This window comes from Alternaria conjuncta, assembly GCF_024043145.1.
Source record: "Alternaria conjuncta strain BMP 0040 chromosome Unknown scaffold_11, whole genome shotgun sequence".
NCBI classification, from domain to species: domain Eukaryota; kingdom Fungi; phylum Ascomycota; class Dothideomycetes; order Pleosporales; family Pleosporaceae; genus Alternaria; species Alternaria conjuncta.
Window position 1 is genome coordinate 107,839 of NW_026250100.1, and position 13,940 is coordinate 121,778.

Sequence of the window (13,940 nt, forward strand, 5' to 3'; positions counted from 1 at the left end):
TCCGAAGCCTGAATGACCAAAGAAGTAACGAAAAACGACGCGCTTCCACATCAAGATGACAGAAGCGAGGTGCGATCGCTTTCGCAGTAGCTCAGCCCCTTCTGCAATGTGCGCACATGACTTCGCGCATAAGACATGAGACGAGAGCCTCATAGCGTGCGTGTTTGTTGCGCGATGCCAAAACGTGGCGCTCTCAGCTCGAGGCTGGAAAGCCTCCAGGGTCCATTTGGCGGCCGAGAAGGCGGGGTGCCCGAAAACGTGGAGAGCGACGCAGCACTAGGAGCCAAACAGCTTAGGCTTCGGCAAATATATGCGAGGGCGCAAGCGAAAGGGTGTTGATGCGTAGAAAGTATGAGTCTGGAAGTCACGATGTGGACCTGTCAGGTGTTGAGGATGCTGGCCCGTTCCGCCGCCGCGTGGAATCTAGCCCATGCAAAAATAGCCGAGAACCATCGCGTTCAGCTGCCGACGCGTAGTCACAAACCTAAGCTCTTTCCATCACTCTCTTGTCTGGACATGACCGAAACCTGCACAGCTGGCTACGCGTTTATAGCGATGGCTTATCGCGCTAGACTGCTTCACGGCAGCTGTTCAAGCGCTTCAAGTCCGAGTTGGCTGGTGTTGACGATCTAGAGCAAGCCACGTGCAAAACACGCCATGATGGCAGGTAAAGTCGTTAATAGACTGACACATTAGGACTGTTTACATGGATCTATCCCCAAGGTAGTGTCATATCACCGCATACGAGCTGAACCTGAGCAGTATAAAGACACCCGTCATTTATCCATCTTTTCATCGTCAGTCCACAGCAAGAACTTCCACAAGCATCTACTCCTCACTACACTCAAACAACATCCTTCCAACATGCCTTACCTCGTCCAAAAAGGAAACACAATCCACATTCCTGCCGAGTTCCTCGGTGGCGAGAAGAGCAGCACAATCACTGTGAATTGGAGCCAGAGGCTATCATCTCGCCAGCAAGACTACTATGTATGCAACTATACCGTCAAGTCTGGTGGTACGTGAATCCATTTTTCTAGACGATACCCTCAAGCTAACCAGCCATGAACAGGCGAATCTGACGGCGTCATCTACGTCCAAACCGACAAGCTCGATGACTTGAAAGCGAAGAGGATAGACGGAGGAGACTACAACTTTAGGGTCGACGAGTCGTTCCAATACGGCCAGAATCAAGAACAGACTAAGCGCTTTCTGGTCTTTCACAACATGAACAATTGGCCCTACCAGGTTAGTGAAGAGTGAATTCGTTTACAAGACGGAGAACAATAATTGATTGACTGAACACAGCATCGTTTCGTTGAACCCACCATCACTGCGCTTGGAGCAGAGGCCAAGAAGTTCACTGGACCACTCGGCCTCAGTGACAGTGACGACGGATGGAACCCTGCCGCTGACGTTGTTCAAGGTGTCGACATGGTCGCTAGGAACTTTGTTGGGGATTACTTGCACAGCTATTAGGTAGTCAAGGTCCAGATCTGTAGGAAGCTCTACATGCTACATGTTTTTGGGACTTGTGTAAATGTCAGCGACGAGTTAATTGGAGGCGTTTGGAGACACATGTTCGACTAACTTCACGCTGCAGCATGTCGTACTGTCAACATTACGGTTTTATTTCTTTCCAGCTACCTGTAGTATGCAACAACTTATATAATCAACGACCAAAGCCTAGTCCGCCCGCAGTTCGTCACTCTTCGTGTATCGTATGCCCCACTGTGGCCTACTTCGTTCTACCGTCCTGCTAGCCAATCTAGGTACCCTAATCCGGGCCACATGCCCAATGGACAAGCCCAGTCGATGCGCTCTGCTACATAACCCAGACTACACAACAGTACCGGTTCGCGAGTATCTTGTTGCCGATAGACTCGCATCGATGTACCAACGTCGTTCAAAGCGGACACTAGTTCGATAAGAAATTTCTTGATCGATTCGGTATAAGGATGGGAAACCCGGTCTTCCAGGTCAAGATACAAGTCGAACTTCGAGAGACCAAGGGACCTGGCAGTCGTAAGAAGACAATTTTGCAAGGGAGACGTCGCCCAGGTGACCTGGAGGTCATGCAGAAATGCACGCGGCATCTCTGTGATCGTGAGAGCCACTAAGCTATCCGGAAAGAACTCTTTGGGCTGCAGAAGATGTGTAGGTGTAGTAAAGATATTAACCCCGCCTGGTCTTATGTAAGCGAAGCCGAGAGTGAGCTCCTCCAATTGCACGAGTTCCCTGAAGCTACCAAATGGTCTGAACTCTCCAGCGTGATACCCAGTCCATTCGAAAGTCTTCAGTGACGGAAACAAGTCAGCCAATGGCCCGTTCAATCGACGATGATCGTAATCGCCTAGAACTTCAACATATACATTCACCATCTTCAGGTGCTGTATACCATGCATTTCTGGTAGTTCTAACATGCGATGAAGCTGATCCGGCTGTAAAGTGATGTGTCGCAGTTCCAAGTTGCGCAAAATCGCGGTCCTTTTAGATCCTCTGTATGACCATTGGAAGTTATGGTTGCCGCCGTTTTTGTAGTATTCACAGATGCCGTTGACCTTCAGGGTCTCGACAGGTGCCAATATTGGGATAGACGCTTCCTTTCCAAGGGCTACATCTAGGCTCTTCAACTTTTTCAAGGGCCAGACTCCCAAGGACGGGCTTTTGGTGAGCCTTTGCCAGCGTGAGGGGCAGACGGCTTCGATGATAGCAGAACTCGTGTTCATCAGCCGAAGGTGTTCGAGGTTGGTTGCGAGACAGAGTATGAGGGCAAGCGACGCATCTATAGTCCAGATCTCCCTGGACACATTGTAGTACCACGTCACGTCAAACAGAGGCTCTTTCAATGGGTACGCGAGTTCCTTGAGAGCCTTCTGTACCTCCGATGACCTTTTGGAGAGATCTTTGCTGACCTTCTCGATTGTGTTGTTCGGATCGTAATAGCTCAGATAGTGAAGGTCTGCTTCCCATTGCTCGTTAGCAATGTCGAAGGCGAAGCTCCGGATGTGCTTCGAGAGCTCCCTACGGCTGATTAGAGTTAATAGCAGACGTGGTACGGAGAGGATGTTTGGACTGCATACTTGGACGTGCCTGTAAAGATATGGCTCCGCTATCTTGCGATAGTACTTGTTCGTAAGCGTCAGGTTGTGAAGGGCGTGATGCGGGAGGTATTGGATGATCATCTCGTCGATTTCAGTCGAAAGGCCTGAGATCGACATCGTTGAATGGCGACTGCGATCGAGAGGCGGCTGTTCGGAGATGTCGGAAGAAGCTTTGATCGGGTTGTGTCTCCAGAGAGTGCGTTGTCTTTGCCTAGAATTTATGGAAAATATATGTCTTCGTAAGTGCAAGAGCCCACCGACGAGATTTTATATATCTTCCTCCTTCCAGGCACCAGCTTCTGCACATGACTGTAGTGAACTATGGTTGAGATGCGTCGAGACGTAATCGGAACCGAAAATTCGAGAACCAGCCGAAGCGTAACTTCACGACCGATCTGCCACGATTCCTATGGCTGAATCGGGCGCGGTACTTGCGCGTTGCTAAGTGACGAGAGTGAGCGCGTGTGATAAGGTCCGTGCCCCTAATACAGCAGGTGCGTCCTTTCCATTATCGCTCCTTGCACTAGCAACGCAGGTCATTTCGCAAACTACCTCTGACCAAATCTCCAAAGACTTCCAGCTCATCGTCATATACCGCCGGCGCGCAGTCGCGACATATCACCCGTTCTCGCGACTCATCGGCAATAAGCCATTCGCGACTTCCGAAGTCAATATTACACGCATACAAGGTGCTCTCGCGTGAGAAGTATCATCAACACAAGGAACTTACTGCTCTCGCTCTCCCTTACTCGCCCACTATGGACCGTCTCTCAACCGAGCTAGACGAAAAGATTATCCAGCACCTAGTCGGAAAGGAAGCATCGGCTCTTTCGATGACATCAAAGTACTATCGATCGATTGCGGAACCACAGCTCTACCGAGAGCTCAATTTCTCGACCAAGCAATGCATAGACTTGATGTTGTTGTTTGAGACGCTTGTTGATCGTCAAGATCTCGCAAAGCACATTCGTTCTTTCACTATGACCATGAACGGATCGCCAAAATTTACCTGGATCTTCGACGCTATCTTCGCCCCCCGCTTCCTGCGTAAGATCAATGCGTACGAGCGGGTCATCAGGGAAGTTATTCCATCATCGTCAAGAGGTCGAGCCAGGCAATGGCTTGATCAGTTGTATCCAGATCAGATGTATCCAGGAGAGCCTATGATCGACGGACAGCTCGCGGTTATTGTCTCTCTTGCCGAGAACATGGAGCATCTGATACTAGATTTTGTCTACCTTTCTAGTGTTCCGATCACCTGGTCAGTCCTCGAAATGTCCTGGGGCAAAGTCAGTGGCGCCGCTGTGAGTAGCGGACACAAGGGAACCGCCTGGAGGTTTAGCAAAGGCTCCGCCAAGCGTGCAGAGGGCCACATACCCTCTTGAGATGGAAGCGAGTGGTCTATAACGGACGGACGTTTGGCGCGATACCGATATATTGGAGAGACATTTGAGACGGAGATGATGCATTTTGGATACGCTGGTCTTTCTACTATTCAATGCCGAAATGTGGCATTAAAACAGACAACTAGACCGTAGTAAATACGATAGAACTAAAGCTATAGACTGACAATGGGCCATATAATGTCAGGAGTTTTGTTGACAAGATGGCTTCGAAAGTACGAAGCCACTAGAGCGAGCCAAATGATTACGTCACGGCGCGGCGATCTCCACGCCTCGGCCATAGCGGGGTTAACTTTTGGGAGCCGAGCTGCGAACTGTCTAACACACGCGTCAACGTTAGCCATCATCCGCAACATAATGGAAGAATACAAGGCCAAGTACGCCATCCACGAGGCCTGTCGGGAAGGTCAAAGTGCGTACGTCACCCTCTTCTAGCAGATCAAGCCTAACAGTCCCCAGCATCCCGAGTCGACTCCCTCCTCGCCGCGAACCCCAAGCTCGCAAACCTCCGCGACCCAGACGAACGCCTCCCAATACACTGGGCTGTATCCTACAACCACCTCGCCATCGTTCAAACACTCGTACAAAGCAAGTCGTTTGACGCCGACGTTACAGATGGCTCAGGCTGGACGCCACTCATGATGGCATGCTCTCGAAAAGATGCAGAGCCAATAGTAGATCTGCTGCTCTCCAAGGACGCCGACGTGAACGCGAAGAACAATAACGGTCAGACCGCCCTACATTTTTGCGCATCGAAAGTGAACCTCGATATCGCACGCACATTGCTCGCACAGAAGCCGCCAGCGTCAGCACGGATAAAAGACAAGAGGGGTCAGCTACCACTGCATCGAGCAGCGGCGGTAGGCAGCGTGCCGATGATGAAGGCGCTGTTAGATGCAAAGAGCCCTTTGAACGCGACGGACATGGACGGCATGACAGCGCTGCACCACGCGATGAGCGAGGGGCATGGAGACGCGGCGCTGCTGCTGCTCACCATGGGCGCGGAACACGACAAGAAGGACACCGATGGCCATGTACCGCTGGATCTCGCGCCAGATGCGAAGACTAGGAGCTTCATACTGCAGGCAGCTGAGCGGGAAGGCATAGAACTGCAGTAGGCAGGACATATCTCACGACATGTAATGTTGCATTTACGGAGTCAATACGATACCCAGGGTCACGGCGCATTGAGGCTGTCATATCTATGAACACATTCACAATTGAGCTACCATATGCGAGTTGCTCTCATGCTTTATGCCATGCGGATCGCTGTCTGGTCGGTGGGGTGGCACGAGCTCGTGATGACTACTCCCGATCTCGACTTGCCTTTCTCTCGCAGCGACGCAGCCCCTCGCACCCCGCGTGTTCTGCACCTCGGACCTATTGCGCAATCGCACCCATCACCTGCATTAGCCCCCACGCTCCCATCGGCATGCCATCAGCGGGGCCTGACCTAGCGCCTGTTCGCAGCGATCAGTCTACATTCCATGCCTCGAGTCCCAGCGTCTGCACACGCACGGATGCGAACAGGCAATCGCATCAGCTATCAGCTCAACTGTGAAGCACGCGACAAACTCTTGTCAGACGTCGCAATCGCAACTACACGTGGTGACGTTACTTTGCTCCTGACGCGTGCTCATCCTGAGGATGATTCGCCATCATGGTGCTAATCGTCACCCATCATGGTCTTCACGGTTTGACTATATAGCTGTCGCGGGGACGATGTACCGAGGCTGAACCCGCGCCGTTTACTCCCTCAAAGACGTATCCAGAAAGTACAGTCTGGACTGCAGCTACCCTAGAAGTATAAGTCGCGACCGCATCGATCAGCTCTAGGTTTCCTACCTCCTCTGCTCTCCTCAGCACACAACACCACACAATCACTCTCTTATTCAGCACGTCATAAACTTCATAGCTTAGCATGGCTACCTTCTCCGATCCATCGACGTACTTAAATTTCCTCATATCCCCACGAATTCCTCCAGAGCTGGTCCTGAAGACGATACAGCACCTGCCTTTCAACGATGGCTCGCTCATTACCACTATTCGGAGCGCACATCCTAGACTTCGTGCCATATTCAAGAACTACGAAAGATCCATTACTGGCAGCTTCATGAAGAAAGAGCTCCGGCACGCAGAGACTGACTTCAAGTGTGGAGATGGTAGGCTCAACGTCGACTGGCTGGCCGATTGCGTTCACAACTACGATATTGTCGATGACGTTATGGACGCCCTCTGCTCTGAGCACAACTTCAACGCCGTTCTACAACACAACGTCCCGCTCGCAAACGCCGGACTACTACTATTATACCGCCTGACATCAATCGGTCAGGCCACCCGCCAACCCCTCTCTAGCACACACAGCCCCAGCTAACCTCCCCCTCAGAAGACCATTCAGAACGCATAACCTACATCAAATCCCTCCCCCGCGACCCTCTAACCGCAATCTACCTCGTCCTCCACCACGCCACCCTCTCCGCCCGCTACCACGGCTCAGGCTGGATAAATCAACGCACCTACGGCCGCTTCATGGACGCAAACCAAGTCGAACTACGCAGCGAACTCGAATTTTGCTTCGCGGAAGCTGCGCTGTGTCTCGGTCCGGAGTTCATCTCAGACACGCTACTGCACCACGATACCTCGAATGCAGAGACTACTTTACTGAACTTCTACCATGATCATGGCACGCATGATTGGGACTGGCCTTGTTGGGGGACGGCGAAGGGCGAGTTTGAACCGCCGAGGACGCAGGGGCCGCAGAGGGAGGAGGGGAGTGGCAGGAGTCTGTTTACGACGATGTTGGAGAGGTTGGCGGAGTGTATGGCGTGTGAGTTGGGTGATGTTAGGCCGAGGGTTGAGTGGCAGCTTGAGAGTGCGGAGCATGGGTTGGCGTATTTGAGTTTAGCGGGGAAGGCAAGGTTGTTGGAAGGAAAGGATGTGGAGGACGTCGATGGTCGGTAGGATGGGGTGTTCGAGTCGTCGGTTGGATCGGACTGGACTTGAACGGCATGTACAATGGCATTCCTAGCGAACTTTTCGATTTTGGTTATTCATGATGCAATACGAACAACACAAAGACATCATCTCCCACTCCATCGCGAAAGACATCCCAGCACCCTAAACCAACTCATTATAAACATCCGTCCTCCTCTTCAACGGCGAATCATTCCTCATACTCCTCACATATTCAACATCAATCTCCGCACACGCAATCTCCCCCTCATCCTTCCAGCTACCCCCTTCCCCCTCATCACCCCCCAACTCCGCAACAATCTTCCCCCACGGATCCACAATCATACTATGTCCCCAACTCCTTCTCTTCCCCTCTTCATCATGCACACCCACCTGCGCCGCAGCGATAATATAACTCTGCGTCTCAATCGCACGGGCTCTGATGAGAATCTCCCAATGTCCTGCTTTTCCAGTCGGCGTCGTGAAGGCGGCGGGGTATAAAAGGACTTCTGCGCCGCGCGCACGGAGGGCGAGACCGGGTTCAGGGAAACGCAAGTCGAAGCAGATTTGCATGCCTAGTTTTCCGACTGGGCTGTCGAAGGGGTCGCCGAGGTGGACGCCGCGTTCTACGCCGGCGGATTCTTGCATTTGGGGGCCGTCTTTTACGTCCATGTCGAAGAGGTGGAGTTTTTGGTAGCGGTATTTTATTTCTCCTGTGGCGGTGATCCAGATTAAAGTGTTTTTTACTTTCTGGCCATCGTCGGTGGGCTCGTGGATGCCGACGGAGATGGGTAGGGAGTATTGTTTTGCGGAGGCGCAGAGGCCTTGGACGAATTCGGAGTCTTGGACGGATTTGCAGAGTTTGAGGCCGCCGGAGGTGGTCAGGTAGTCTGCTGCTTCGGGCAGGAAGAGGGCGGCTGCGCCGGCTTCGTGGGCTTTGCGGCAGAGGGATTGGGCTTGCTTGAGGTTGTCGGCCATGGAGGCCTGGGAGCGCATTTGTCCGACTGCCTGGGGGGTGTTAATATGGGTCATTGGGGGTCAGGTTTGTAGAAACAGTCCATATCGACTCGTGAGCACTCTCTTGAGCGGTGTGTATATGTGGCGAGATGTTGGGGAACACGAGTTGTTCTAGATAAGAGCCAACATTGAACAAGATTTGGGATGATATATGGAAGGTACTTAAGTCAAGAGAACGGATTACAAAGTCTCAAATCTGTACATTGACGGTACTGGTTGGCAACGATGGGATGATGGACATTGGGAAACAGTTCAGATGGCAAGTAAACGAGAAACCGAGAACAACTTACTGCGAGAGGCATCTTGAAGGTATTGATTGGTTTGATTGTGTGTGTTGGAATATGTGGAAGGAATCAAGGTACCTCTGAACTATATGAAGGCAGCAAACACAACTAAAGAAAGAATACTGCTGTCGTCAGAGACGGCAGGCGCGATGCCACTAGAGGCTAGTTCAATCGTAGCAGTCATCGTGAGATGCATGTTGCATCTGGAAACGCATGCCAAAAAAGCATATGGCATGGTGACAGCATGGAAAAGTGAAGATGTCCATAGACCGATCGTTATGCGGAAGTCATGGCCGGGACCGAAGTCCCCTGCATAAACTCTTGGTGGTGGGAATTGCGTCAGGGCAGAGAGCGGAGTTGCGGAACATTTGGTCGGCCAATCGGCGTGCGCGTGGCATGCTGCAACCGCGCCCGTCATCTCGAGGGCTTGCGCGGCAGGAACCTTGGGAGCAAGAGGACACGCATGCGATTGGGGCCGCCTTCCGATGATACGAGCTGATCTAGCTGCGACAACATCCACCCTGCGACATTCACCCTATGGTCATTGCTGTGACACCCCGCGAACCCTACTGATCGCGTACGACCGCCAACAGACCAGCCTGGCCTCCCGCGCAATTGAGCTATGAACAGACACAAGCGCCGAACGAGTGCACGCTGAACGCTAGCGAAGCGTCGTAGACGACCCATCGCCCAAGACACGTAAAGCTGTAGAGGCACGATGAGCGGGAAGAACTGGTGGAACAGCGCCATCTCGGGCCTCGAGTCGCGCCTCGACGGTATCCTGGCCGAAGATGGCACAACACCCACCAAGCCGGCGGGCACAGAGGCAGGCGCCAAGTCAGACACGACAGAAAAGGCAGCGACGGACAAAAAGCTCGCCGTCGATCCAGGTGGGTGGCTTGGAGACACTTCCTGTTACCAGCTTTCAGAGGGCTAACGACTCAGGCATCTCGCGCACCTCGTCACGAAGCCGGCCCAATTCTCGATTACAAGACCGCCTAGCCAAGGCTGTGAACAAAGGATCCGAAGCAAGAACCTCGTCGGACCTTGGATCGAGACCCGCGAGTCCAGCCGTGAATGCTGTCACCGCATCGCCAAGAGCCAGCATAGACTCGAAAGCGCCCGAGCCAGCGACGGAGGCGGTAGCTGTGAAAGAGGAAACCACAACGGCGAAGGGAGATGAGGCACCCAAGCCGGATGAAAGCAAGGTCGAGGAGCCTCCACAACCTGCCGCAGAGGCACCTGCGCCCATCGTCTCTCCTCCAGCGACTTCACCACCGCCTACACCTCTAGTAGCTGAGCAACCGACCTCGACGCCCGTTCCCACCATGTCCATGCCGTCGATACCCTCCATAGTCACCCCGCAAACCTCGTCTCCCCGCCAGTCCTTCGACAGCGACCCGTCGCGAACTTCGATCGACGTGCTCCCCCCAACGCTGTCTACCGAGACCAAAGATCCCGAAGAAGTGCAAGCTGAGCTATCATTGCTACAGAGGACATACGAGGAGACGATGCAAGACAATCGCGAGGAGCTCAACTCTCACCTAGAGCGAATCGATGCTTTACAGTCGAAGCTCACATACCTCTCCGAGCAGCTTGCTGCCTCTGCAAAGGCCGCCAAGTCCGACTCGGAAGCGACCCCGGCGGACAAGAAGCTGGCGGACAAGGATTCACAGATAGCTGCGCTCATGGAAGAGGGGCAGAAACTCTCAAAGACGGAGATGAAGCATCTGACCACTATCAAAAAGATGCGCGCGAAGGCCATGGAGCAGGACAAGGAGATTGCGACTCTCAAACAGCGGCTGACAAAGGCGGAAAAGAGCATCACTGAGCAGTCGGAAAGGGCACGGCGCGCAGAGGCGGCAGAAAAGTCTGCGCAAGAAAAGCTGAAGATTGTGGGTAGGATCGAGAAGGACATCGAGACTATCAGAGCTGAGCGCGAAGAGGCTGGACTTACCATATCTGAGCTGCGGAAACAGCTCAACGATGCTCTCTCACGAGCAGAAGACGCTGAGAAGAGAGCCCAATCTGGAGCGCTGGAAGCAGAGAAGAGGGCCACTGCGTCGCTCAAGGAAGACATCGAGAATGTCCGGATAGAAAAGAAGCTTGCCGAAGATCGCGCGAAGAGGGAGCTTCAGGCGGCCAGGGACGAAGCGAAGAGCCAGCAGGAGAAAGCAAAGGTCGCCGAGCTTGAGTTGCGCGGCGAGATTGCTGTAAGTCCTGATGAAGTACTCTAAACAGACGGATACTGACCAAAATCTAGAACCTGGAATCTAAGCTCGAACTGCTCCGCAGCCGCACAGAAGAGGCATCTTCATCGGCGACTGGTGACTCACAAGCTAAGCTTCTGCGACAGATTGAGACGCTGCAGACCCAGTACTCGCTGGCTTCCGAGAACTGGCAGGGTATCGAGACCACTTTGACGTCTCGTATGGCAGCTCTCGAGAAAGACCGCGATGAAACGGCAAAGCGCGAGTCTGATGTACGACGAAAGGCACGGGAAGTCAACTCAAAAGCACGCCGACTGGAAGACGAGCTGGAGAGCATCAACGAACGAGCCCGCACATTCGAGCACGATCTGACAGAGCAGCATGCCGCGGCCCAGAAGCTACAAACTAGGCTCACGCAAGCAGAGACGGCAGCACAAGATGCGCGAGCCGAGCTTGAACGAGAAAAGAAGCTGTGGGAGGTCGAGCTTCAACAACGAATAGAGGAAGAGAAGAACAGATGGAAAGTAGAGATACAGACGCCATCTCTGCTAGGTGATTCACATCATCTACGAACAGACTCCCCTTCAATAGCCCAACGCCGGCATTCACCCGACCCACTGGGCATATACAGCCGGCGACCCAACCCACGCTCCATCTCCAGCGGCATGGACATGCCCATGATGTCCCCCATGGACCGCATGTTCGACGAAGCCTCGCGCCGCCCCTCTTCCTCACGCCACAACAAGTCCAGCAACGCGACCAAAGTGCGCACCCCCGAACTCGGCACCCCCCAACGGCAAGACTCCATTCCATCAAGCATGTCGAACCTGAACGGCGGCCTGGAAACACCGTCTATCCATACGATCGACCACGACAACGACCCTTTCGAGAACACATCTTCCCCACACAGGACTATAAACGACATGATCAGCGTCTCCACCGCCGGCGCAGGTCCCTCCGTCCAACTCGTCGAGCGCATGAGCGCCGCAGTCCGGCGTCTAGAATCCGAGAAAGCAACCCATAAAGAGGAACTCGCTCGTCTGACGGCCCAGCGCGACGAAGCGCGTGAAGAAGTCGTTAAGCTCATGCGTGAGGTCGACGAGACGAGGAAACAGGGGGAGAAGGTTGGGGATTTGGAAAAGAGGTTGGGTGAGATGGAGAATAGGGAGATGACGGCGTTGGAGATGTTGGGGGAGAAGACGGAGAGGGTCGAGGAGTTGGAGGGGGATGTGAGGGATTTGAAGAAGATTTATAGGGAGTTGGTTGATACCCTTAAGTGAGGGGGTTGGTGTAGCCGTGAGATCGGAAATCGAGATGCTAGCTCTCTTCCGTTTGAGTGTTACGAAACCGTGGTTCAAAGTGTTATTTGCTGACCAATGACGTCGCGTACCTTCTCGTGGTGTGCACAACCATGGGCCGCAAACAGTGACTCATGTCTTTGGACTGGCCGCCTATATCTATACGCGCCCCTCAAATCACGAACCTTTATTCAAAATCACAACTGGACCTTGACACACCGAGTAACAATTTCCCCATCCGTGTGACGCGTTACGCCTTCCCGACTGCCAACATCATGGACACGACCAAGATAGCACCCCTCGTCTGGATCAACGGCTTTCCAGGCTGCGGAAAACTCACAATCGCTTCCGTCATGAAGATCCTACACACCGACATGATCCTCCTGGACAACCACCAGCTGATCGACCCCGTGGAAGCGAAGTACGCACGAAGTCATCCCGATTACCAAAAAGAACGACATCGATATCGGCAACACATCTTCAGGGAACATGTTAGTAACCCTGCTACGTTATCGCAGGTTGTGGTTTTCACCGGTAAGAACTCCTATTTATCCCTTGCCAAAGACATTTTGCTGATGGTTGTTGACGTGATGATGAAGATTACCAGTCGCACAACGAACTAGGACAAAAAGTCGCGGAAGAGTATCAGGAAGCAGCGAGAGCAGCTGGACGCCCTTTTAAGCCTGTCTACATTGTTTGCGACGTCGAGGAAAACATCAAGCGGATTGCTGCCGCCGGGCGCGTCAACGGGAGTGCCAAGAAGCTCACTGATCCTGATCGTCTGAGGGGTTTCAGGGAGAGATGCGATATCTTTCGGTTTGAGGGCTGTGATGGTTTGAGCGTTGACACGACTGATAGTGCGCCTGAAGAAGTTGCTAGGGAGATACTGAGGTTTGTGGAGGAGAGATGATGATTGGGATGTTGATTCCTGGGGCAAGATTGGGGTTTTACGAAGCGAATGGGCGGGTGGTGTTACTTCGCTTAGCTGAGATGTAGACTGAACCTCCGCACGAGAGTAGAAGTATCTCTCAGCTTTTTCGCGGGGAAGATCCTGATAGCATGCATCTCAATCAGTTCTTTCATGTTGAGTGTGAACTTCGTGGATCTTTTGCGCAAGGAATCTCCGTCGCGGAGCAGTATATCGCCGATTTAGTAACTGCGTTTATTCGAGACCGTGCAAAGACTGTCGAGCAAACGGTTGGTGCAGTTGCGCACTTGGAGAGTTTCTTAACGCACTTCCGTTCTCACGGTAACACCTTGCCTCAAATCACCGTCGACGACGCTTTAAAGATACCGACCATGGACATGACATGCTGGAAACCCGTCGTGCCATCCGACCCCTCGAAAGGACGCGCTCTCACCCGAGCCGGAGAAACAAAGCTAATCGAGCATTTCGGCGGAGCAGTCTGGCTCACTGAGATGGATGACCTGAGCGTACCCTTCTACCAGGCGTTCACAGACAAGACATGCGCAAAAGCACGTTGTGCAGACCTTTTACCTGGCAACGGAGAGGTTCATAGTCACCCATGCTCTGGTGTGTATTGCGAGGGCATAAGAAGTACCGAGTTGATGGGTATGTATTATACTTCTAGTGGTGTTACAGTCTATGCAGTGGTCTCTATGGGCTTTGACTACCCAGCCAAGCCTGGCCTAGATACGTTCATCGTCTCAG

The 13,940-nt window shown here is 52.9% G+C and overlaps 8 protein-coding genes across 8 annotated transcripts; 6 read left to right on the forward strand and 2 right to left on the reverse strand.

Annotated features, from left to right (window-relative positions):
• Window positions 1–864: 864 nt before the first annotated feature.
• Window positions 865–1,479, forward strand: J4E85_007597 (uncharacterized protein; the record flags this gene model as incomplete). Its single annotated transcript, XM_051471829.1, has 3 exons — window positions 865–1,018; window positions 1,073–1,248; window positions 1,309–1,479. 3 exons carry the CDS (start codon window positions 865–867, stop codon window positions 1,477–1,479), a joined length of 501 nt encoding a protein of 166 aa, XP_051324026.1.
• A 937-nt stretch (window positions 1,480–2,416) lies between these two features.
• J4E85_007598 (uncharacterized protein) lies at window positions 2,417–3,221 on the reverse strand (the record flags this gene model as incomplete). The annotated part of the gene is made up of 2 exons (XM_051471830.1): window positions 2,417–2,441; window positions 2,509–3,221. The coding sequence occupies 2 exons, from the start codon at window positions 3,219–3,221 to the stop codon at window positions 2,417–2,419; spliced, it is 738 nt and encodes a 245-aa protein (XP_051324027.1).
• Window positions 3,222–3,862: 641 nt separating this feature from the next.
• On the forward strand, window positions 3,863–4,489 carry J4E85_007599 (uncharacterized protein; the record flags this gene model as incomplete). Its single annotated transcript, XM_051471831.1, has 1 exon — window positions 3,863–4,489. One exon carries the CDS (start codon window positions 3,863–3,865, stop codon window positions 4,487–4,489), a length of 627 nt encoding a protein of 208 aa, XP_051324028.1.
• A 375-nt stretch (window positions 4,490–4,864) lies between these two features.
• Window positions 4,865–5,625, forward strand: J4E85_007600 (uncharacterized protein; the record flags this gene model as incomplete). Its single annotated transcript, XM_051471832.1, has 2 exons — window positions 4,865–4,919; window positions 4,967–5,625. The coding sequence occupies 2 exons, from the start codon at window positions 4,865–4,867 to the stop codon at window positions 5,623–5,625; spliced, it is 714 nt and encodes a 237-aa protein (XP_051324029.1).
• An 803-nt stretch (window positions 5,626–6,428) lies between these two features.
• J4E85_007601 (uncharacterized protein) lies at window positions 6,429–7,468 on the forward strand (the record flags this gene model as incomplete). The annotated part of the gene is made up of 2 exons (XM_051471833.1): window positions 6,429–6,834; window positions 6,894–7,468. The coding sequence occupies 2 exons, from the start codon at window positions 6,429–6,431 to the stop codon at window positions 7,466–7,468; spliced, it is 981 nt and encodes a 326-aa protein (XP_051324030.1).
• A 156-nt stretch (window positions 7,469–7,624) lies between these two features.
• J4E85_007602 (uncharacterized protein) lies at window positions 7,625–8,491 on the reverse strand (the record flags this gene model as incomplete). Its single annotated transcript, XM_051471834.1, has 1 exon — window positions 7,625–8,491. One exon carries the CDS (start codon window positions 8,489–8,491, stop codon window positions 7,625–7,627), a length of 867 nt encoding a protein of 288 aa, XP_051324031.1.
• A 987-nt stretch (window positions 8,492–9,478) lies between these two features.
• J4E85_007603 (uncharacterized protein) lies at window positions 9,479–12,250 on the forward strand (the record flags this gene model as incomplete). Its single annotated transcript, XM_051471835.1, has 3 exons — window positions 9,479–9,650; window positions 9,706–10,973; window positions 11,024–12,250. 3 exons carry the CDS (start codon window positions 9,479–9,481, stop codon window positions 12,248–12,250), a joined length of 2,667 nt encoding a protein of 888 aa, XP_051324032.1.
• Window positions 12,251–12,543: 293 nt separating this feature from the next.
• On the forward strand, window positions 12,544–13,178 carry J4E85_007604 (uncharacterized protein; the record flags this gene model as incomplete). The annotated part of the gene is made up of 2 exons (XM_051471836.1): window positions 12,544–12,802; window positions 12,868–13,178. The coding sequence occupies 2 exons, from the start codon at window positions 12,544–12,546 to the stop codon at window positions 13,176–13,178; spliced, it is 570 nt and encodes a 189-aa protein (XP_051324033.1).
• Between the last annotated feature and the right edge of the window lie 762 nt (window positions 13,179–13,940).